Below are 22120 nucleotides of genomic sequence, written 5' to 3'. Positions count from 1 at the left end.
TAAACACTCTTATAGCTTTCAGTGTGCACCAGCCATTGTTCAAACATGGTAGGGGAGATCTTAGATCACAATTAGTTTTAATTCTTATAATAATCCACTGAAACAGGATCTATTTAAAACCCTATTGCAATTGAGAAAATGGAGCCAGACAAAAGAAGAACAGCTTGCCCAAAGTCTGATACCAACAAATGGCTGGGCTAGGATTCATATCAATGTCAAAGTGCAAGACTTGAAGTGCTGTGCTTTTCTGTCTGTAAAGGAAGCAATCACTGAATATTAGCTCCTGTCCCTACCCTGGCTTGATTCTGGGAAATACATGACTACATAGCCAGATTAGGGTTTTCAGTTGCCACAGACACACATCTGGGCATTCTCATGGTTCATTGTTTTCTTCTGTCTTGCTTTAAACTAAGGTCTGCTCCTGTCAAATGCAATTCCAGACAATTGCTGATCAAGAACTTCTCTCCCATCTTGTCCTCCTGCTATCTCCTCCACAATTTTCTACCAGAGAGATACACAGCTGTGTAAAATAGGAAAAGAAAATATACAGATCAATACCAAAAGAATAAATGATCCAATTTAAAAATGGGCAAAGGACGTGAATAGATACTTCTCCAAAGAGGATATACAGATGGCCAATAGACCTATGAAAAGATGCTTAATGTCACTAATCATCAGAGATGTGCAAATTAAAAACACAATGAGATATCACCTCACACCCGTAGGAATGGCCATAATCAATAAATCAACAAACAACGAGTGCTGGAAAGGATGAGGAGAGGGGAACCCTAGTCCCAAGGCACTGCTGGTGGGAGTGCAGGTTGGTGCAGCCACTGTGGAAAGCACTGGGGATATACCTCAGAACATTAAAAATGGAACTGCCTTGTAACCCAGCAATTCCACTTCTGGGAATATATCTGAAGAAACTCAAAACACTAATTTGAAAGAATATAAATTCCCCTATGCTCACTGCAGCGTTATTTACATTAGTCAAGATCTGGAAGCAGCCCAAGTGTCCATCAGGAGATGAGTGGACAAAAAATCTGTGGCACGTTTACACAATAGAATACTGCTCAGCCATTTAAAAGAATAAAATCTAGCCCTGGCTGGTTGGTGTAGCTCAGTGGATTGAGCACGGGCTGTGAACCAAAGGGTTGCTGGTTTGATTCCCAGCCAGGGCACATGCCTGGGTTGCAGACCAGGTCCCCAGTGGGGGCCACGTGAGAGACAACCACACATTGATGTTTCTTTCCCTCTCTTTCTCCTTCTCTTCCCCTCTCTCTAAAAATAAAAAAAAGAAATAAAATATTAAAGAAGAATAAAATCTTACCTTTCTGTGATAGCATGAATGAACCTAGAGAATATGACACTAAGTGAAATAAGCCAGTCAAAGAAAGACAAACACCACAAGATTTCACTTGTATGTGTAATCTAATGAAAAAAACAAACAAACAAACAAATAAAATAGAAACACAGAAAAACATACTCGTAGATACAGAGAACAGACTGGCGATTTTCAGATGGGAGAGGAGCAGGAGGGCTGGGTTAAAAAGGTGAAAGAATTATGGGGGGAGAACACCTCACAGACATAGACAACAGTACGGACATTACCAGAGGGAAAGGGGAGTAGGAGGAGGGAAGAGAGGGATAAATGGTAAAGGAAGGAGACTTAACTTTGGGTGGTGACTACACCATACAATACATATACAGATGATATATTACAGAATTATATAATTGAAGCCCTGGCTGGCGTAGCTCAGTGGGTTGAGTGCAGGCTGCAAACCAAAGTGTCGCTGGTTCGATTCCCAGTCAGGGCACATGCCTGGGTTGCAGGCCAGGTCCCCACTTGGGGGCACGCAAGAGCCAACCACACACTGATGTTTCTCTCCTTTTCTTCCTCTCTCTCTAAATATAAATAAAAATAAAATCTTTTTTTAAAAAAGAATTACATAATTGAAACCTATGTAATTTTATTAACCAGCATCACCCCAATAAATTCAGTATTTTTTTTTAAAAAAAAAGGAAAGAAAAAGAAAGGAAAACACAGTGAAAGAGAATGAGTATGCAAGCTCTCAGGAACAAGATTGAAGAGGTCTCATCCTCCTTCTAATGACCCCTAAGAACAACTGTCCACACATACGGAGCCAAAGACAGAAGTAATCTGTCCACATGGAGACCGACTGTAAGTGTCTCAGCTTCCCTACAGAACCAGGGATGTAAGCCATCTCTTCTGATGGCCCAAACCTCATCATAAAGAGAGCTTTCTCTTCTTCCCCAATATAAGATTGCATTTGCCCTACTGCCAACCACAGAGGAAATTTCATTACCAAAATAAATCAGTGCTGCACTTGACCTTGCTTCTCCCATAGCTCAGGATTAGTGACATCACAATGCACTCTACAAATGCTCAGAAATATCAAAATAACCCCCTCAGGTCAAAAACACTTGGTATTTCACTAAAAGCCATTAAATTATTTTGATTTTACTCCATGGAATCCAAAATGCTTTCAATGTTTTCATTTTCAAAATGCTTAAGAGAGAAAGTATGCACTCTGGACCTCAAGAAACCTCGACTCCCGGTCTGGTTTGTGTCCTGATTCACTTATGGTAGGATGGGGAACAGGCCGCACGCCAAAAAACAGTAGCTCTGGCCCACAGTGCTCCCATGACTCCATCCCCGAGTGGCTCGGGCCTCATTCTGGGGGCTCCCGACTCAACCTTTGCTCATCTTCAAAGTCACAAGCCGGTCACAGGCAGCTCCAGGGCAGTTCTTAAGGAGTCCACTCTCCACTCTCCACAGCCCAGATGACTACCATACTGCCTTCCAAAGTTGTGGTAGAAGCAAAGCTCTGTGGGGAGAGTAAGTTCGGGGCAGCTGTCTGGAGTCAGGTGGCTTTAGGGCCACTGCAGCAAATGCATCTCCTGCACCCCCCACATCAGGACACACGACCTGCAGCTATAACTCCTAATGCCGCTTGCTCAAAAAGATGGCCCCAATTTTAAATCAGGTTGGTCACCGACACAGCCAATAAATGGCAGGCCAATTTAAGGGAAAAAAGGAACTGTCCATAAAGAGCATCTCGTCAGGAGCTGATGACCATGGGTATCAAGGACATGCTCCGACAACTAGCACCACATGTTTGTCAACGAACTGATCACTTGTACTGAGATGCGTCACAAAATCACATCTCATAAAACGGAAATATCCCAAGGATCCATGAACATGATCTACTTCACCCTCTTTTCTTACAGGGGAAAAACTGAGACGCAGACCAAGGGGTAGGACTGTCTGAGTTCACTGCTGGTAGATGTGAAACCTTCTCACAGTTGTTTCTTAGCCAGCTGCCTCTGACATCCAATTACCAACAAGAGCTCTTACACAGTTGTTTTTGCAAACAAAAAATTATATTTATGATACAAGTTATCAGCAAACTGGTTGTATCAACCATGGCTGCTACCTAAAAAGTACACTCAACAGAGAAAACAAAACTGAAGATGAAAAGATTAACTTTTGTTTTGAATTATGTTCTTAGCCCTGCAACCTAAAGGGACACTGCCTTTCCAAGTGCGCCCTGTGAGAAATGAAGGGACATAGTTGCTCTCCACCAGGGTTTCCAATACTAGGCCAGTATTTTTGGTTACAACAATTTCTGGGTAAACAAATGGGAGCTGTACAAGGTAAAGTGGCCTGAAGCCACCCTCACTACTCATGATAAAATCAGTTTCAAAGAAGGCTTGAAGATTAAAGTGCTTTTCTCTGCCTTTAAAATGGGGACACTACATTTTTAGGCATAAAGATGAGACCCTGAAAGCAAATACAGGCTGAGGACAAGCAGCCAGGAAAGATACAAACGGAGAGAAAATTAAAGGTCTGAGAGTTTCTACCCACAGCAGCTGAGACGTTTCACCCCGACCATTTCAGGAGACCCAGAGAAACTTCTCTGGCTACAGCGGATCACATGAGAGCATAAAACAAATGCTGAAGTTGGGTTCAGCATTTGGGTTCTCTCTCTGCCCCCATGTGTGTGACACAGACAAGCTTAGAGACTCCAGTGCTGCAGAAAGCGAAATATTCCTTGTTTCCATTACATCATCCAAGTTGGAGAGGGGGAGGGGGGAATGGGGGCACAGCTGGTGGCAGCTGCACCACCATCTGCTTTCTCCTTAGTAGTGTGTGCTAGTTTGAGTTCCAGCCTCCTACGGCTCCTGATAGAGGAGACACAGTATTAAAGGTACAATACCCTATTATGAACAAGCTTTCAAATTAGTTAGAAATAAACCACACTTGTGATAAGTTAACAACCTCAGGCAGGTTGCTAAGCCGGTTCTCTTCGAGTTTAGGTTATTTGTTTGCATCTCTTTACACTCAGCTCTTGTGCACACTCTGGCAACTCAATGTACCTATTAGACAAGCAGAATGTACAAGCAACCACCTGCCATCTGCTTCCTAATAGGTAAGCAGCCAAAGAGTACAGGTCTGAAACTAGAAGCCTTAGTGGAAGAAGTGGGAAATGTCCAAACCTAGCACACAGACTCCAGGCTTCAGCATCCCGGGCCATCTGGTCAACCAGCCTTGCCCTCTCAGACACTCGTGGAGTTTCCCTCAGAACACACTGCCTGGCATCCCCACCTAGAAGGGCAGATGGGTGAGAAAAGCCTGGGAGGAGGAGTTGATGCCCTGACTACCATTCAACTGCAAACTGTCAACAAAGCTGCAAAATGGTGGTTTAAAAGTCTGATTAAGCCGTATATATGTTCTAACTAGCCTATACAGGGTTATACTAAAAAAAAGGAAAAAGTGCTGACTTTTATAAATGAGACTTCCTATGCAAATATCTAGATTGCTAGCTCTGTCTGGGGGTGGGGGGCGGGTAAGAGATCTGGCAGCACCAGACCCCCATTTCAGTTATCTGGAGCTAAGGAGCCATGCCTCCTTTTGATTGGGCGTGCACTCTGAAGAACCGGTCCCCACACTAGTACTTGCAAATGCCATTGCAACTGTCTATGTTTCCACCTACACCTCCAGAGCTTTTGATATGATGCCACTGAGCTTGGAAAAGAAGAGAAACCCTCAGGGAACAATTGCCCAAAGATCCTTTAGTGATTCTCCTCTTTAGCTGAGACTTAGTCCCTTGTATGGCCAACTAAAATTCTGCGAAGATTGCTCTACACAATACGATGAGCAGCTCTAAGCATAAGGCTAGCTACAATGATCCTTTACTGCAAGAAAAGGTTGCAGTGTTCCAAAGGAGCATTCCAGACCACTTACCATACATCTTGCCTTCGTCTGATAAGATGATTTTCCTCCTTCCACATGGTGGATAGATAGCCAAGGCTTCCTGAAAGCTCTGCTCAATGTCAGGACTCCAGACCCCTTCAGCATCGTTGTCAATTGGCTTATCTGCAGAGTCACTCATCCTTTCCATGTTTTCGGCAGGGCTCTCGCTGCCGCTCCAGCTGCTGGGCTCAATTTTGGCGGTTGGATTTTCCAAGCCGAGGCCTGGAGCGTTTTCAAGAAAATAAACCTAAGAGAGAAATCAGAAGACAATGTGAGAAGGACAAGGTAACCACCGACATACTGCTCCTACTAGTTTCACTGCACATTCTTCAGTTGGCCGCTTTGCTTGAAGAATGACTTCTCACAGAGAATATGGAACTCTGAAATCCAAGTGGCTTATTTCTTTATGTATTCGTGTTAGGAACTCAATACAGAAATGCACCGGCAGACAGCTGTATAATCTTTGCAGAGGAGAGGAAGTTTTCATCCAAGAACAGGACTCACTCCAAGATGCAAATTCACAGAGAACCAAACAAAATCATTTACTAAATGCCTACTATCTACCAGGAGCGCTTAGCTCAATGATAATCACATCTCCACAGAAGAACAATTTCATTTAAAATAAAATTTAAAAAAAAGTCTGCCCTTACTATGGCAATTGACATAATAACTCTGAAAGTTAGATCATCCTAATAGTTGTCACTAAGATCACCAAGATGCAAGATGGTGGCAGGAAGGAAGAAGGACGATTACTTTGTTAACCCGAATACTCACTGTGTTCATACAGCAGCGGCAGCTGACCTGGACCTGCTGGTCCACAGCATTTCTCTGTGGGACTTGGATCCTGCACAGTCCAGTCACCTGGCCACTCTGAGCTTCTATATGGTAACCCTGAGGCAGGGACCAAGTCATCCACTTTCTTGCCTTCTCTGTGACAGCTACAAGTGGCCAGCACACTTATGGAAAAAACTGTTTTACACCTCCATGGGCGCTTCATCTGGTAGCCTACCAGGAATTTCTGACCATAAGAAAACCACGGAGGAGACTTTCATTTATTTCTCTGTAGCACTGAAGATTACGGAACCAAAAGAAATCTTTCTCAAAGATTTATTCCCTTAAATTATGCATGAAACCTATGGTCTTAAAAGGCTAAGCCTTCCAAACAAATGTCAAACTGGCCCAAACACCAATGTGAAAATGATCTAATCCAGTACCCCCTGCTGTCCACACGCTAACATATCAATATTCCTTTGTTGAAAAGGCATCAGATCATTAATTCAAAGGCTTTACTGAAAAGCAGGGAATTGCTCCTGGGGACTAATCGAAGAAGGTAGACACAGGGCCTTAGCAGAGAGAGCTTAGTGGGACCACTGCTGCCCCCTGCCTTCTGCCCCATCAAGTCCACGCAGCGTTACAGCAGAGGCAGCTGGGAGGGGAGCAGGTGCTGGCAGCCCCGCCGGGCACCAGGGACTGCTCAGTGCTCCAAGGCAGTCACCTGAGAGCAAGCAGTCTGCCTGCTTCCCCTCTCCCTCCCAGTTGTGTCCCTTTCCCCTGCCCTCCCCCACTGGTATATGGCAACAGATCCCAGGTGCAAAAACTCTGAGGCACATGAGCATTACACAATTAATGGTATAACTAGTGGGTGATGTTGGCTTTGTATCCTGACAGCTTTTTGGATTTGGCAGCACCTGGATTAAAAAAAAAAAAAAAACAGGTTGTCTGCCTTTAAATGCTGCCACAGATCCATCATTCAAAGAACTTGTCAGCAAAATATTTACTACTTCTTACCAACACATGTACATTGACACAGGACTTTAAAAACTGCCAAATGTTGAGGTATAAATTATGCCACAAAAAAGGTTTTTGTGATTGACCCCCAGATGAACTCTCCAATGCCTGCAGTATGGGCCTTTTGAATTCTCAAATTATTACATTTTTTGTTGGAATCTAAGAGTCTTATAAAATTCAAGCTGAGCTGCAAGCTCCCCTAGAGTCTGTTCTAGCTCCAAAGCAGTTTATTGGAGAAATTATGAGAATACGAGTGAACGCTTTGAGCAGTGTTAGCCCACTATCTTTCTCCCTCGCCACTTCACCCCCCAAAAAACAAAACAAACAAAAACAAAACAACAGACACAAACACACAGGCCAGTCCTTGAGCTCTGAGCAGCTCGGGGAAGTGCGAATTCACTCCCGGGAGCCACATTTTAAGGCGAAGAGTGAGGTGTGTCTAGCACTCAACCACTATGGGAGAGGGAGGGAATCCAGGACAGGGAGGGCGGGTAAAGGGACCGGGGGAAACTTACTTGCATAAAAAGAAGATTACCATATCACTGAGAGCCTCAGAGTCTTCAGACCAAAACACACCAACACCCCCCTAATCCGATGCTAGAAATACCCCTCTGACATTTCTCAACTGGTCATACAGTCTACACTTGAACATCACCAGTGACAAGAAACCCACTACCTCCCCCAAACCACCTCCCTTTGCACTGACAAGTTGAAATTCACTCACCTGTTGGGCTAAAACCCATGTCCAGGTTAACTTCTACACTAACTCATCCCTTGCAGAAGCAAATCTCCTACCAAAACACCCAGTTCCATAAGACAGGAGCAGCCCCTGGGTTCCTGATTGTGTCCTAGACTAGACAAAGCACACCACACTGGCTCGGCCTTCAGGAACCCAACCCACTTTGTCCAGGGCCCTCAATGACCGACACTCGGGGACTGACGATGATCCATAAATCCTCTAAGCTCCTGCGCTCTAAGCGCTATTCCTGAATTCTCTTCTCTGGTACAATTGGTTTAGGAGCTGAAAGCAGGAGATTATATTTATTCATATTAAATTCCATTATTTTAGCTTAAACCCATGGCTAGAATCTGGTAAGATCTTTTTGAGTCATAATTGCTAGGTTTAGTGTTTAGACACTGAACGTCCTCTAAAGAGCCATCTGCCACATGGAGAGGGCACCGACCCATCCTGTAGAAGTTCTAAGGTGATTCTGGCTCAACAGGAGAAAAAAGTTCCCACTGGTAGAACTACTCAGCCAGGGATGGACTGCCTTAAAGACAGACAGTAGAGTCTTACAGACGACCCCTTGAAGTTAACTCTGAAGCTAGGAGCCACACGCCCTTGCCCTTGGTTGTTTGGGGGAATGCAGTATTATATTAGCATTAATTAAGCCAACCCGTTAGTAAGCACAGGCACTGTTCTAAATACCCCCCGTGTTTTTATTCACTTATTGCAAATGGAAGAACTCTGTGTCCAGGCTCTGGCAATATGGTCAAGTGAAGCTCAGCAAGATGGAATTACCTCCTCTGGAACAGGGCCAGATACATAATCCACAGAGTTATACAGGCCCTTGGTTTTACAACCCAACTGTAAGATGAGGCCCCGTATGGGCAGAGAGTTTCCAATCATAAGACTGGGGCTGGCTGAAAAAAGCTCCCCATACTAGATACCGAAATAACCATTCTGGCATTCCGTCCCTCAGGGCCCTTCCAGCCTGGCTCAAAATCCACCTCATCCTGGAAACTGCCCTTGTACATAGTAGTTCACAGTATCGGCCACACATGAGGAGTGTCCTGAAAGTGTGCGGCACTGGTTAACTACCACCCAATCTACCTGGCTTCCAAATGCATAGCAAGAATGATCTGCTTATTGCCAACAATAAGATCTAATTACGTGCATTATGCATAGGATATCTGTGCCTGTAGAGCTCATGCCCTCACCTCCTCATCCCTCCTTTGAGCAAGGGAGTTAACTTTCACTTCAGTAAATAAAGAACAATACAAAACTGGGGGGTGGAGGGAGAACATGATACTGAGGTTCAAACTGATCTGAATTCCAAACCTGCCTCTCCCACTAGCTACACAGTCCAGACTGAAGTAGTTAATCTCTCAGAAGCTCGGGTTTTCTTCGTAGAATGGAGATAATGAATTAAATTCCATCTTAACACAGAAAAATCATTGGGGGGTGGAGGGCCTCTATCCGACAGGGTTGCCTTAAAGACTTAGACCTCATGAGCGGAGGTGCTCTGTCATCTGTATAACCATGACCAGATGTTCATTTATTTTCCAGTCCATTATTTCTAGACAGTGATACGGACTCTGTGGTGCCCACATACCCACTGATATTGGGATGGTGGAGAAGTACAGGTGATTTCCTAATGGCTTCCCCTTTGGGAAATAAACTTTAAAAGGATCTACCTTCTTATGGTCTTCAGATGACTAAATGGAAATTTGGAAATTTGTAAAAACCCTGTTACTTTTAATACTTATCTAAATCTAAACTTATATTCACGGGTTCAATAATTTTATATTCTTCTGGGAAGTTTGGTTCAAGCAAATACCCCAAATCGAAATGAATGGCTAAAAGGAAAGCAGAAGGGAACTCTCATTGCTGAAAACCTGCTATATATCAATGGACTCCATGTGCCTCAGCTTTCATCATTAACACTTTTCTAGAAACTCTTTTTTTCCCCCTGAAACTCTTCCTAGACACACCAAAGTAAACTCCAAAGAGATCTGTTAACAAGGACCCATATATTCCTGCTAACTGCCCCAATGCAACACTTCCTAAATAGATCATTCTTTTGTAATTACCCACTGACACTCCAAAAAGAGTAACATAAGTGCAGTGGAATGACATCATGTGTATTTTTCACTAATCTACATTTTAATAGAAGGGCCTGAGGGAAGAAGGAACTGAGAGAGTCAAATACAGGTGTTCCTGATACCAACTCGATTCACGGATGTACGCACAAGGGATATGACGCAGGACACAGGAACGTGCTGCCCCCTTCACCTTGATTCCTGTGGGTCTCTCATAATGGAAGCATCTCACCCACTTATGGGTGATTTGAGAACTCTTCAATAAAGGGTTAGTTGTAGCCCTGGCTGGGTAGCTCATTTGGTCAGAACATCACCCCAATATGCCAAGGCTGGAGGTCTGGTCCCCGGTCAGGGCACAGTGAATGCATAAATAAGTGGAACAACACATCGATGTTTCTCTTTCCGCCTCCCTTCAAAAATTAATAAATAAAATTTTAGAAGTTGTTTTAACTAACCCTTATGACTAATGAAATGATACTGAATATGCAGGTCACAAAAAAACCATACAGCTTGTTTTAGCCAATGTCTTAACATTGTATGAGGCAAAAGGAAAAGAGCTGGACTAGGGGTTAAGACTCAGTCTCGACCTGAGTAACATGGGACCACAGGGTACGGGTAGCCCCTATGTGCTTCAATTTCTGTGATTAACACTGAAGGAGGCCCACTTGGTCATCCATTACCTTGTGTTTGTCATCCATCACCTTGTGATTCCATAAACTCAACCTATAACAGAACTTAGTAAGTTGGTTTATTATTATTGTTGCTTCCCCCACCATCCACACTCCTGTGTCCCTGAGGGTGGGGACTCTTAGACTCACCAGAGTATCCCCAGGGCTAGCAGATCACCTGGCATAATAAATACTCAAAGAAAGAAAGATTAAACTAACAACAAGATGACATGACCATTCTTTGATAACATGACTAAATTTATCGCCAAGCTGCACCTTGACTCTGGCCAAGGTTCTAATGAGTAGTGAGAGTCCACAGGAAACACCCCAATTAGGAAGATGTAAGAGGACAGGTATAAGTCTGGCCCAGTTTGAAGAACCAAGAGTTGGCTGTCTGATCCAATTTCTTAATTATTAGTCATGATTATTGACAAGCAACAGTCCTTCTGTGTTGAAGGAGCAAATACAGTTTAGGTCCTCTACCAGGTAAGCTGCTTCCACCATAAACAAACCTGATTTTGAGTGGAACGGTACCATTACCTCTGCTTTCCCCTGTCTTTGGGACACCAGAGAGAACAAAAACCAGAAGGTGACAGCTTTAGGAAAAGCTGTACAGCAGGCAAATTGGTGAGGGCATAAGACCAGAAACTGAAGAGGTAGCCAAGAAGGATTCAAAAAGGTAAAAAATGGTAGCAAGACACATTTGAGTGAGTAGGTGAGTGAAAAAGGTGATATACAAGGAGTCGCACTGAGAGCAGAGCTAAGAAAAAAAGATTTCTAAGCACTCGGGAGAATGTGAAAACAAGCACAGGTGGAAGCCACTTCAGGGTTTAAAGAAAAAGAAGCACATGGTTGAAATGGCATTTGTAGGAGACAACTTAACCAAGCATTTGATGACTCAAAGTTCACTGTGATCTTAGTGAAAGCTCAAATTTTTCTCTAATAGAAAGGCTGCCCTCCAACAAAAAGACTACGAATAAAGAAGCTTTACTTCCAATGTGAACTGGTGCCTCAAATCCAAATTCAACCTTTTCCCAGTTATCGATTTCAAGCACAATTTCTGAAGCTTTCACCTACAGGATCTTACTTAATCATTGCACCACCCTTGCTGGGTATGACCCCCACCTTATGAGGTCCAGAGGTCTACAAATACTTTACAGATTTTGAATCTAGAAGTCATTCCTCCAGAGAGAGACACATCCACTATCAGACTCCCACTACACGCTCACTAGCTGTAGGCTGGACTTCAAAGGGAGGGAATGCAGGCAGTGCTGAAGTCTCAGCTTTGTCCATGACTGACACCATCAAGCACAGACTAATTAATTCTTAATGAAGAGTAATGATACTGATTCACCTCCCTGGGTAGTTGGGAGGAATGTCAGGCACTAATGGCGGTTAATTGCTTTTGCATATGTAAAGTGGGACAGGTTATTATTTTCCTACCACTTCAGACACTAGCCAAACTTGCTAACAAGTGGCTTGTGAAATATGAGGACTGGCAGCCTGGACTTTGAAGGCAGCCTCCAGAGGGACGGGACGATAGAATGTAAGTCACTGTCAAAGAAGGAGCAGAACTTTCAGGATGCTGATGCTGAGAATTGAGTCCCCATCTGCTGTGCAGCCAATACCAGCCAGTGAACCTTGGTGTCATATACTCTAAATGCCAATAGGTTCCCTCTAATTTCAGCAGGAAGGAGTGGATAATTACTCCTTCTCATTTCAAAACTCACTTCCCTATCAACAGGATTCATCACCAGGCCAATACCTCTTCACCAAGCTCCTGATGCTGGGTACCTCATTAGAGGACTTAGCATCGCCCTCCTGAGATGCCCTAATTCTCTGCTCCATCAGATTTAAGTACTTGCCCAGGTGACAGCTCAAGAAAGGCTCTGATTGATTTCATGCTATGCAGCTCTGTATTACCAGCCTTTAGGGGAATCAAGTTCCCTATCCCCCTAATGAATCTGTTAGCCTTTCAGAACAGAAATTCTCGCCTCCTCCTTCCCCTTATCACCACTACCAGTCCAGCTAATCACTGCTCTCCTTCATCGCTGAACTCCTCAAAAGGACACCGCCAATGACCCAGGTCCGGGCAGTGCATTCCATCTGACTGTTCCAAAGTGAAAAATCGGACCTCCAAACAGTGCACGCGCAAGGGGAGCATGTGCTGGACGACATGACCTGCAGGCTGAGTCATGGATCCTGGGAGGTGGACAACTTAACCTCAGGAAACACATTTCCGACCCGGAAACAGAAGTTTCTTTCCTGCTCCAAGAGAAAAAAATGCCACAGTTAGCAGGGAGCAGTTGTCAGCAAGCATTTGAAAGGGAAACATGGAAGCCCCTGCCCAGATGTAACAGTAAAAGAAAACCCCAAATTAACTGCCCAATTCCAATAGGTGTATAGAGTGAGCATATATTTGAAATACACTCACCAATCACACTGCTTACTAAAAACAGAGAAAAATACCAAGAAAATAATACTCTTTAGTCACTAAATTATGGATACCATCACTTTCTTAGTTGGTACAATTCACCAGATTATCACAATACCTTAGCATTTTAAATGACAATGAGTACAAATTCAAAATCAAATGTGGACAGTTCATATTTTAAAAGATATAATAAACATGCGAGATAAATACAAACGATACCTTTAGCCGAACCTTAAGACAAGCATTTCAGGAGGGTCCAGCCCATCCCATGCCCAAGGCAATGCCTACAAACAGGCCTCAGACAGTCAGAGTGCTACTTCCCCGGTGCCTGTGGGCCCTGCCCAAGGTGTCGCCTCTCTTACAAAAGGCCAGTGGAGACTCAACGTTACACAGCCTGTTGACAGCCAACTTGACAACATGCTGGCTCTGGACTGACTCCGAGTCCCAGCAGGTGACCTGCCCAGACGTAGTTTCTCTGGCTGATTCAAAATTCTAATTCTGCTTCCTCAAGAGAAGCCCTCTCTACTCCACATAGAGAGATGGTCCTGGACCACCTTCTGCAGTTTCTAGGGCTTAGGATGGCTCTCTCATTCTGACCATCTTACATTCTAACCGGGAGTATTGAGACGGCCTGCTGGGGACAGTGGTAAGCGGTAAGTACGCAGTTTACTTTGGATTAGGTTATAAGACAATCAACCAGGAAAACTAGAACCAAGGTGGCATTTTATAAAGGGCTGAACTATGTATGAAGTCCAAGTCCTGGGTTACACACACTGGCTTTCAGCTGCTCTCTAAAGATCCAACTGACCCACATGGATCTCATCAGCAATCACATCAGAGAATCTAGAATTTAAGCTCCAGCCTGCCCAGAAGGAAAAAACTCCAGTTTCCTGTCAACTCGGAATAACCAAGAACACAATTCATCATGACACGTTTGGTCCCTTTCCGTCATCACGACCATCAGCAATCAGAACATCACTCGTGTGTGGGGATGTTGAGTCTGGCCTGTCTGCCCTGACATACCCATTTCTATCGGGTTGGGACACACAAATCCAGATAAGCTACTTCAATCGTGCACGAGTATTTTTTGAGTCCCAAAACATGATCACAAAACTCCTTGGGAGCAGAAATAAAGCTTGTGTGACCTCTAGGACCGAGGGCAGGGGCATGTAGCATTAATACTGGGTAAAAGTGGGACAACACAGGACAGACAGAACGAATCTGTTTCTTTCAGTACCTTTCTGATCCCAGTTACATTAGAGAAAGTTTTTTCCAGGAACTCCGAATAGTTGCTTTTATTAAATTATGCTTTTATGCGATACCATCAGCATACTAAGAACCATCCTATGAATTAGTCTCTGGGTTTTCCCACAAGGATGTTGGGTGTCCTTCATCACATCACACAGGTTGCTCTCTACAAAACCCCCCAAAGGAAAGCTTGATAATAAACACAACACTGTGTGTGCTGTACCTTGTGGTCAGCTGGCCAGGCCTTGGCTTTACCTGCTGGCCGCCAGGGTGCGTGGGGCCGCTCTGGCAGGCCCCTCGGAGAAAGTGCAGAGGTTATTTTAGTCGGCGAGTTTGGTTTCATTCCAAAATCCACTTTAGGTCCCTACCTCTACTCCTTTCTTTTTCTTCCTTCTTTTCCCCACTTTCAATGTACACTATTTTAAGTTCATCCTAGCAAGTTGCCTTAAGTTCATTCTGAAATGAGACAGGGAAATTATTTGTTTTATAATTATGCTCCTCTCCCACATTCCCCTCCCATGCACCAGGCGATGGAGATGAATAAATGTGTTACCCTTCCTGCCCTCAAGGAGAACCCTTCCAGCAAGACCGGTAAGTAAATTATCCCTCAGGACCGCAAGCCCCTTGGGTAAGAAACGTCCCCTGCCCTCTCCCCAATGACCTCCCGACCTTCTCAGCATTCCGCAGGTAGCACCTTTGCTCATTCATTGCGTAGGCACGATTCGTGCATCTGTCGCCCTTGTTTGTGGGTCTGTGAGATCCATGCCTTTGATCATTTTTCTGTCCTGGACATTTAACTGATTATCTGGTATGTAGTAAATGTTCCCCCAAAACAATGACTAAATGGATGTCTCCATGGTGGGTCCCTGACTCAATAAATGAGCGGACAAATGAATGAATACACAATGTCAGTGGAGGAATGGACAGAGTGCTCCTGGGGCTCAGAAACAGGAGTGGATTCTGCTCGCACCCACGAGAGCTTCGCAGCGAGGGTGCCCTGCTGGCCCTGAGGCTCCAGCAGGGAGGCCTGTTCAGAGAAGGTACCCGTGGAGGAGGAGTGGCGAAGAAAGGGCAAAGCAAGAAAGCAGAAACGGTGGGGCAGAGGCTGGGAGAGTGTCTGGCCCAGTCGCAAGAGACCTCCCGGGTTGTGACGGAAGGTCCGCACTGTTTCATACAAAGGCAACAAGGAACTGGGGGAAACAAACAAATAATTTCATAAATTTGAAATCAGAATGTTTTAAGCAAAAACACTTTCAATGTGTCCCAAGGCCAGAAGAGTTCTCCGAATTCAAGTGTTACAATGTGGCATATCCCTTAAGGATTTGAAATGTAGGAAGGCGCTTTAATGCACCAGATGACAATGACAGTTTATACAGGTGTGCTTGTTTAAACAGCCCAGAGCCACAGGACGATTAGCTCTGCTAGGGACCCAGTCACTCAGCTCTTACAATAAGAGCTCATCAGACTTTGTCTTCAAGCACTTTCCATTATTTCCCTGGTCCCTAAAGAGGCCTGTGTGCTGACAGTGTGATCATCCCTGGACCCTGCGTGGGGACTACAATGCTTATGCTCACACAGTGTGCAAACACCAGCTAATGCCCACACAAGCCAACATACCACCCAACCCAAAATACATGACATTGCGTGTTCACCAATGTCCCCCTGCTCCCAGTGTTCACTGATACAACTGAGTCCCCACCCTGCAAGTGACAAATATTGAATACAACCTGCCATTTAATGATGACACAGTGAAGGAGCAGCTGCAAAACAGGTCTTACACTGAGAGGGATGCAAATTGAGGGCCGATGAATGCCTCATACTGGCCTCCATCCCTGCCCTCCAAATTTAAACCTGGTCCTTGGTTTATACTTAGTTCAGTTTCAGCAGGGGAAAGAACTTTGGCACTTTGGCTGGAAACTGGCTGAGGCGAGAGAATTGAGTAGTTATTGCCCCACTTTAGACATTTAGACAATAAGCCATTCATTCAATTAACACATATTACTTTGAGCACCTACTGTGTGCAGAACACCAGCACTGAGTGGTCCACAAGCACTGCAAGAGCATGCAGTGGGGTGAGACCCCTCAGGCAGAGAGGTGCAAACATCCAATTCTGAGATCAGGCCTTACTTCTACCTTCACTTCCACAAGGCCTAGGGTGTTCTGAAGGACTCTTCCCGCCTCAGTCCTGATACCTCCAGCAAAGGTATCAAGTAAAAATGGCAAAGCTCCCAAGCATGCGCGCGCACACACACACACACACACACACACACACACACACACACACACACACAGAAGGCATCTCTTTGGGGGGGGGGGGGGGGAGGATTATATATTTCCTTCCAGGATCTCTTCCTTCTACAGATTCTGCTAACAATCCATTTTCGATTACTCCTACAAAGCCACCGAAGCTCTCCCTCTCTTTCAAGCCCAATGAGCTGCGACTTGAGAGGCCAAAAAGCACAAAGGCAAAGCAAACATAGCCAAACCGTCACATCCAGCCTGCAAGTGTCCCTCACAAACCTTCAAAGTCACTTCCCTGCATCTAAGATCTGTCTGGAAAAGTGCCCATCAAAACCCAAAAAGGATTTTCCAGGTCCTGAGTGAGGGAACCCAACCCCACAGCCACTTGAGGGATTCCACTCAGAACCTGGCTGACGCAGCACCCAAAGGTGGGCCATTAACCCAGGCTTCCCCCATCCCTTCGGATGCAACTCGTCACCAAGAATGTCTACGTATGCCCTCGTCTCTCAGATGTATCCCTCCACTCCTCTCCAACCCATTCACTCTGCTCCTCTCTCAAGAACAGGACCCCGCTACCCCTCTCTCTGAGCTGGGATGTCACCTAAATCCCCACGCCACACCTAAATCCACCACTGCCAACAACCTAGTTTTGCCAGGTTCCTAACCCAGGATGTACATCTGGATGACACAGGTGGCTTCTTAGAAATATAAACCCCAGCTCTGATGCCACAAGTACTGAACCAGAATCCATAGGAAATGTACGGTTAGCAAGACTCTCCCATACTATTCTGCAGTCAGAGAAGTTAACCAAACATGTAAATATGACTTTTATCATATACTCATTTGAAATCTTTCAGCAGATCCCCACCCCCTGTAGGACACCACTGCATAATAGGGCACCCATGGTCTTAACCACCTGGTCTCAGTCTGCTTCTCACACACCTGTCCAGTTCCCTACATTCTAGCCACATGAGCACTCCAAGGTGCCCGGACACCGCAGGCTGCCTGCTGCACCCCTTCAGCTCCCCAGGTCTCTCTGCTCTGCCGCTACTCTCACCAGTAACCCCGCCTAATGAATGTCTAACAGTCACTTCAAGACCAAAGCCACCAACCTCTTCTCTGGGAAGCCTGAGAAGATTTCCCCACTTAGACCAGTCGCTTCTGCATCCCCCAGGGCCTCAAACTTCCAACAGCACAATTAGTACACTTCACCATGACTTCTCTGAGATACTGTCTCACGGTGCATCAGTCAACTCCTTGACATTCCTATGTTTAACATCTCTCAGTACAGACAAATTGTTGGGGCTCAGAAAATGTTTGCTAAATATTTTCCTTCATGGGGACCCCTAAAGTTGGAGGGGGGAAAACTGGAGGGTCTACATGGCAAAGCAGTTCAACATATGTGGAGGGTGCACAAGTTGTGGAATCCTAAAGACTTTGAAGTTTGAGCTCTCCACTTTCCAGCTGTGTCTCAGGTGTTGATGTTTTTTCTCTTGTGCAAAATAAAACTTACCATTTTACCTGCCTATTATAAAGATTGAATGAGAGAACCCATGTAAACTACCGCCGTCCCGATCACTGGCAGTCATTACATACATCACTAACCTGACTGCCTGCAGACTACTGGCTACGTGTGGGCACACAGACCTCAGAGCTGTGCCTGGCACAGGCTCTCAAATAATTGTTGAACAAATGTGTGTAACTATAATTAATAATTACTGCTTATGTATCTCTCTTTCCTGCTATGCTGCAAATTTTCAGAAGGCAGGGATTCTGTCCCATTTATTTCTGTACCTCATCCCCACTCTGGCTCACAATAAATAATTGTTCAATTTAATTCAATATAAAATATTAATACAATTTTATGACTATTAACAAATTCATCCTTGTCTAAGGAATCACAAAGACTGCCTCAGGCACACTCTAGAATCAAATAAAGAGCTCACTGGCTCCGAAATCTACCTCTAGTCTCCAAAGCTCTGGCTAGAGTGGCCTCAGTGTCAACACCAAAGCTGCCGACCCCCCATTTCAGGGTAGGGCCTATCACCTACTAAGCCACAGCCTGAGGTCTTAACCGATGACACACGCCCTCCCCAGCTGTGGCATCACAACCCCGTGGCACAGCTGCTGCACCCAGGAGAGGGGCAGCCCAAGCAGGAGCAGGTCCGCCTTTTCAGATCACAGCCAGTTCAACCCCCAGGGGACTTAGGGGGCACAGTCAGGAGAAGTGTCCGGTTACCACAAAAATAACAGAGGACCAACACCAGGCCGGTGTACAGGCCAAGTGCAGAAGGGGAGAGAAATAAAGAGGCTCAGGAGAAGAAAAAAAGCAGCCATTTAAGTCTGAGTCGCAGAGGAACTGGGTTTTGAGAAACGTGCTTTAAACTCATTCATTTAGTATCCAGTCCAGAGCAGCTTACACTTACGTTATACTTAACTAGATTGAGTGTGCTTTTAAAAACACTATTTTAGAACAAGAGAGGGATGGGTTTTTTTTAATTTGTTTATTTAATGCTCTCTATAAAAGTCAGATTTGGGTCAATGAAGGTTCTGACGAATATTCCCATTCAACAAATTCCTAACATCACTCAGCTTTGATTTTCTCAAAACTACATCCAAACATGACAAAACTAATCAGGTCTACTGAAGGAAGGGTAAACGTTAAGGGTGGGGAGGGAAGCTAATAAAGAGCACTTATGCATTTTTATTTTTCCTAAAACGACATCAAAGTCCACCCCTTTGCTACCCCTCGTGCAGAAAGACTGCTGGCTTGATGTGGTCGGAGCTGGCCCCAGCACTTCAAACACAGTGGACTTCAATCACTGTGGCCAGTTAGCAGGTTACTGATTCTCCGTCCACTGTGCTTTTATCTGGTTTACTCCATAAGCTATGCCTCTTTAATTTGCTTCCAGCCAGTGTTTTACAAGAGAGTGGGTACAGACCCAGCTACAAGAAAAGATGCCTTTGGCTGGGCAGGTAAACACCAAGACCAGGCCATGCACCTCATGGATTAGTTTCCTGCTGTAATCCCTTCTGTGCAAGAGCTGCCTCGGACGCCCCTGCAGGGAAGACTGAGCTAACTCTAATAGGCACAGTAGATTCCCAGCCCGAAGGTGTTGATAAGGAGGTAAAGAAAGAAAATTCCAACCCTCCCCCAAAAACTTTTTAAATCAGCTCTCTTTTTTAAAAAGTTACTTTTGATGGGAAAAGGTTTCCCAATGTCACATTATTTTGCAGTTACTGTTTTACTTTAAATAATCAGGGTTATGAGCATTATAAGGCACAGCAGTATACCCGAATAGGACTCAGCTGCAAATACTAAAAAAAAAAAAAAAAAAGGCTTTAAAATGACAATTCTTAGTGGCAGCCAGACCAGACACTGGTAGACATGCAGACAGGCAGATTCTGTGTGTGTGTGTGTTTTAACTTTTAAGAAATAGCCCTCTCCCAATCAAATCCATAGAAACTTTAGAGAAGAGACCTATTACCAGTGGAGTTTGAGTTCTGTAAAGTTAGAATGCCATATAAATAGTAAAATGAATGGCAGTTTCATTCTGTCTTTAAAACAGTCAGAGTCTAGCTCCTGGAAGACAGGATCTCGGCCACGTCACTTCTCCTCGAGCTGTCAGAATTCACACAGTTCATGCCCAACACATCACACCGTGCAATTACCAACCAGCATTGCCATTGCTAAATGATCTTTAAGAATCCTGATTTTTACCATAAAAGCTCTCATTATTATCTCAGCTCTCTTTGCGTGTTCAGCGTGCCTGGTCACTTACAGGAGGAGGAGAAAAAACCGGGACTCAGCTCATCTTTCCCCAGCCGTGTCTCCCAGGGAGCTGTTCGTGACTCCACAGAGCAATGCCACGCCACCACACTGGCTGACTGGGTTTAAAATTAGCGGAGCCCTGAGAGCCACGGGTAACCTTCTGACAAGGTTAGCCAGCAGAGCAGAGCGCCGCTCAGGAAGGGACATTAATAAGAAGCCAAGCAGAGCCTTTCAACAAGCCCATTAGGGCCCCTCGGAACCCCAGCAGTATGGAAAGCTGGAGGGGCTGGCATGCCAGCCTCCCCAGGCTGACCCAGGCCATTATTTTTACCCCATGGAGTTAGCGGCTTCCTTTACCGGTGGCGACAATCACACCCCCCAGATGTATTTTTCCACGTTTATATTCAACATACATGGCCACTGATTATACAGTAATTTTAAAACTTTCAACTGGATTTTTAAATGTAATATTTATGAAAGAGTTCCAATGATAAAGTGACTACCCTAGAGACAGGAAACATACACAGCAGAAGATAAACTTTCCCCACAGTTATCCACCAAACAAAAGCCAGCACTAACAATGCATTTTGATGTATTTTCTTGCACTAATAACTTAGTCTTCTTCTTCCCTATAGTCTGGGGTTCTTGAATTGCCCACCTAACACTTCATACTCAGCATTTTCCTGAGCCTCGAAATCTTCTTTGTATTTGTGATTTTTAAGAGGTGGTGTATTCCGTCTTTGGCTACTTCCCCATGGCTGAACATTTAGATTTTGCCCCAACTTTTCACTGTTAGGGCAACATCCTTACCATCATTTCCTAAGGAAGGACAGATTCCTGGAGCCCAAGGGCAGGAAACATTTGAAGTGATAGGTGTGCACTGGGGACCCGTGAAGACAAAGACAGCACCATGTCACACTGCAGGTGTTTTCTGAATAAAGACTGTGTCAGTACCTGGCTGGTACAACCATGCTGGTCAGTTAAAATACTGGAATACTTCCTCAGGAGCCGGTAAAAAGTCAGTGGGCCGCACTCCCCGACTCTCCCTGTCCCCGCGGCTCCTCGCTCTCTAACAAGTACAGGGCAGTGGACACCTGGGGGCCTCCAGTGGTCTCCGCTGTGTCAAGGTCCACCCTGCCTGTCCAACACGCCCCTGTTCACTTATAACTTAAGATTTGCTTTTTAAATTTGGTTAGGCCTCCCTCCCCAATCAGGGACCACATTTAAAATCTTAATTACCACCACTTCAGCACGGCTTCTTAAATTCACTAAATTCCCTAGTACTTTATCTTTAAAACTGAAGTGAATGATGAATAGGAAACACTTACCAAGATGCCTCACGGGGGGGCTGCTCCCAGTAAGTGATTCTCTACAAAGCACAGTAAGTGGGGTTAGACGAAGATTAATATCATCATCATTAGATCCGTGGACCCAGTACTAGGACCAGTGATATTGGTTCCCTAAGGATAAAAGTTACCTGCTGAAGTCCCATGAGATTTTGGAACACTCTCAGATCATCAACTATATTCTCAGAAAACTGAAGCAGAAATATCAAAATGCTAAAATCTAGCACTAAGTAGAAGAGTCACATACAGCCTAACCTATGCCCAGACCACCCCATCTACCTTAGCTCTCTTTGCTCAGCTAAACTATTTCCTGTGGGAGTAAACAGATAACTAACACGTGGAGCGGGGTTTCATTTCTTCGTACTGTTCCTGTCCATCCTCTACTGGGGAAGCCAGGGCTGGAACACCAGCCAGGAAAGGGATGAAGGGAAAACAAGGGGCCGGTAAAACCAGACTTTGAAACCCAAGAAGGTGCCAGCCTGGACACGCCCCAGCACCGTCCAGCGCAGCAGCTGGGACCGT

At 44.9% G+C, this 22120-nt stretch overlaps 1 protein-coding gene across 9 annotated transcripts in view; it reads right to left on the bottom strand.

The window, feature by feature from the left end:
• The window catches only part of TEAD1 (TEA domain transcription factor 1), a 249529-nt gene that overhangs the window by 169780 nt on the left and 57629 nt on the right, over nt 1–22120 (bottom strand). For 8 of the 9 annotated variants that reach the window (XM_037146831.2, XM_037146838.2, XM_037146857.2 and 5 more), the window contains exon 2: nt 5270–5525. In XM_037146831.2, the coding sequence (XP_037002726.1) occupies nt 5270–5426 (157 nt within the window). In that variant the 5' untranslated portion in view covers nt 5427–5525. Of the gene's footprint in view, nt 1–5269; nt 5526–20262; nt 20281–22120 lie in introns of those variants that run through there. The other variant, XM_053673172.1, reaches the window with a different exon arrangement.

Source organism: Artibeus jamaicensis, unplaced genomic scaffold, assembly GCF_021234435.1.
Source record: "Artibeus jamaicensis isolate MK-2021 breed Jamaican fruit bat unplaced genomic scaffold, CSHL_Jam_final contig_797, whole genome shotgun sequence".
In the NCBI taxonomy this organism is placed as follows: domain Eukaryota; kingdom Metazoa; phylum Chordata; class Mammalia; order Chiroptera; family Phyllostomidae; genus Artibeus; species Artibeus jamaicensis.
The sequence above is the reverse complement of the archived record's forward strand: the minus strand, read 5'-3'. Positions and strand labels throughout refer to the sequence as shown.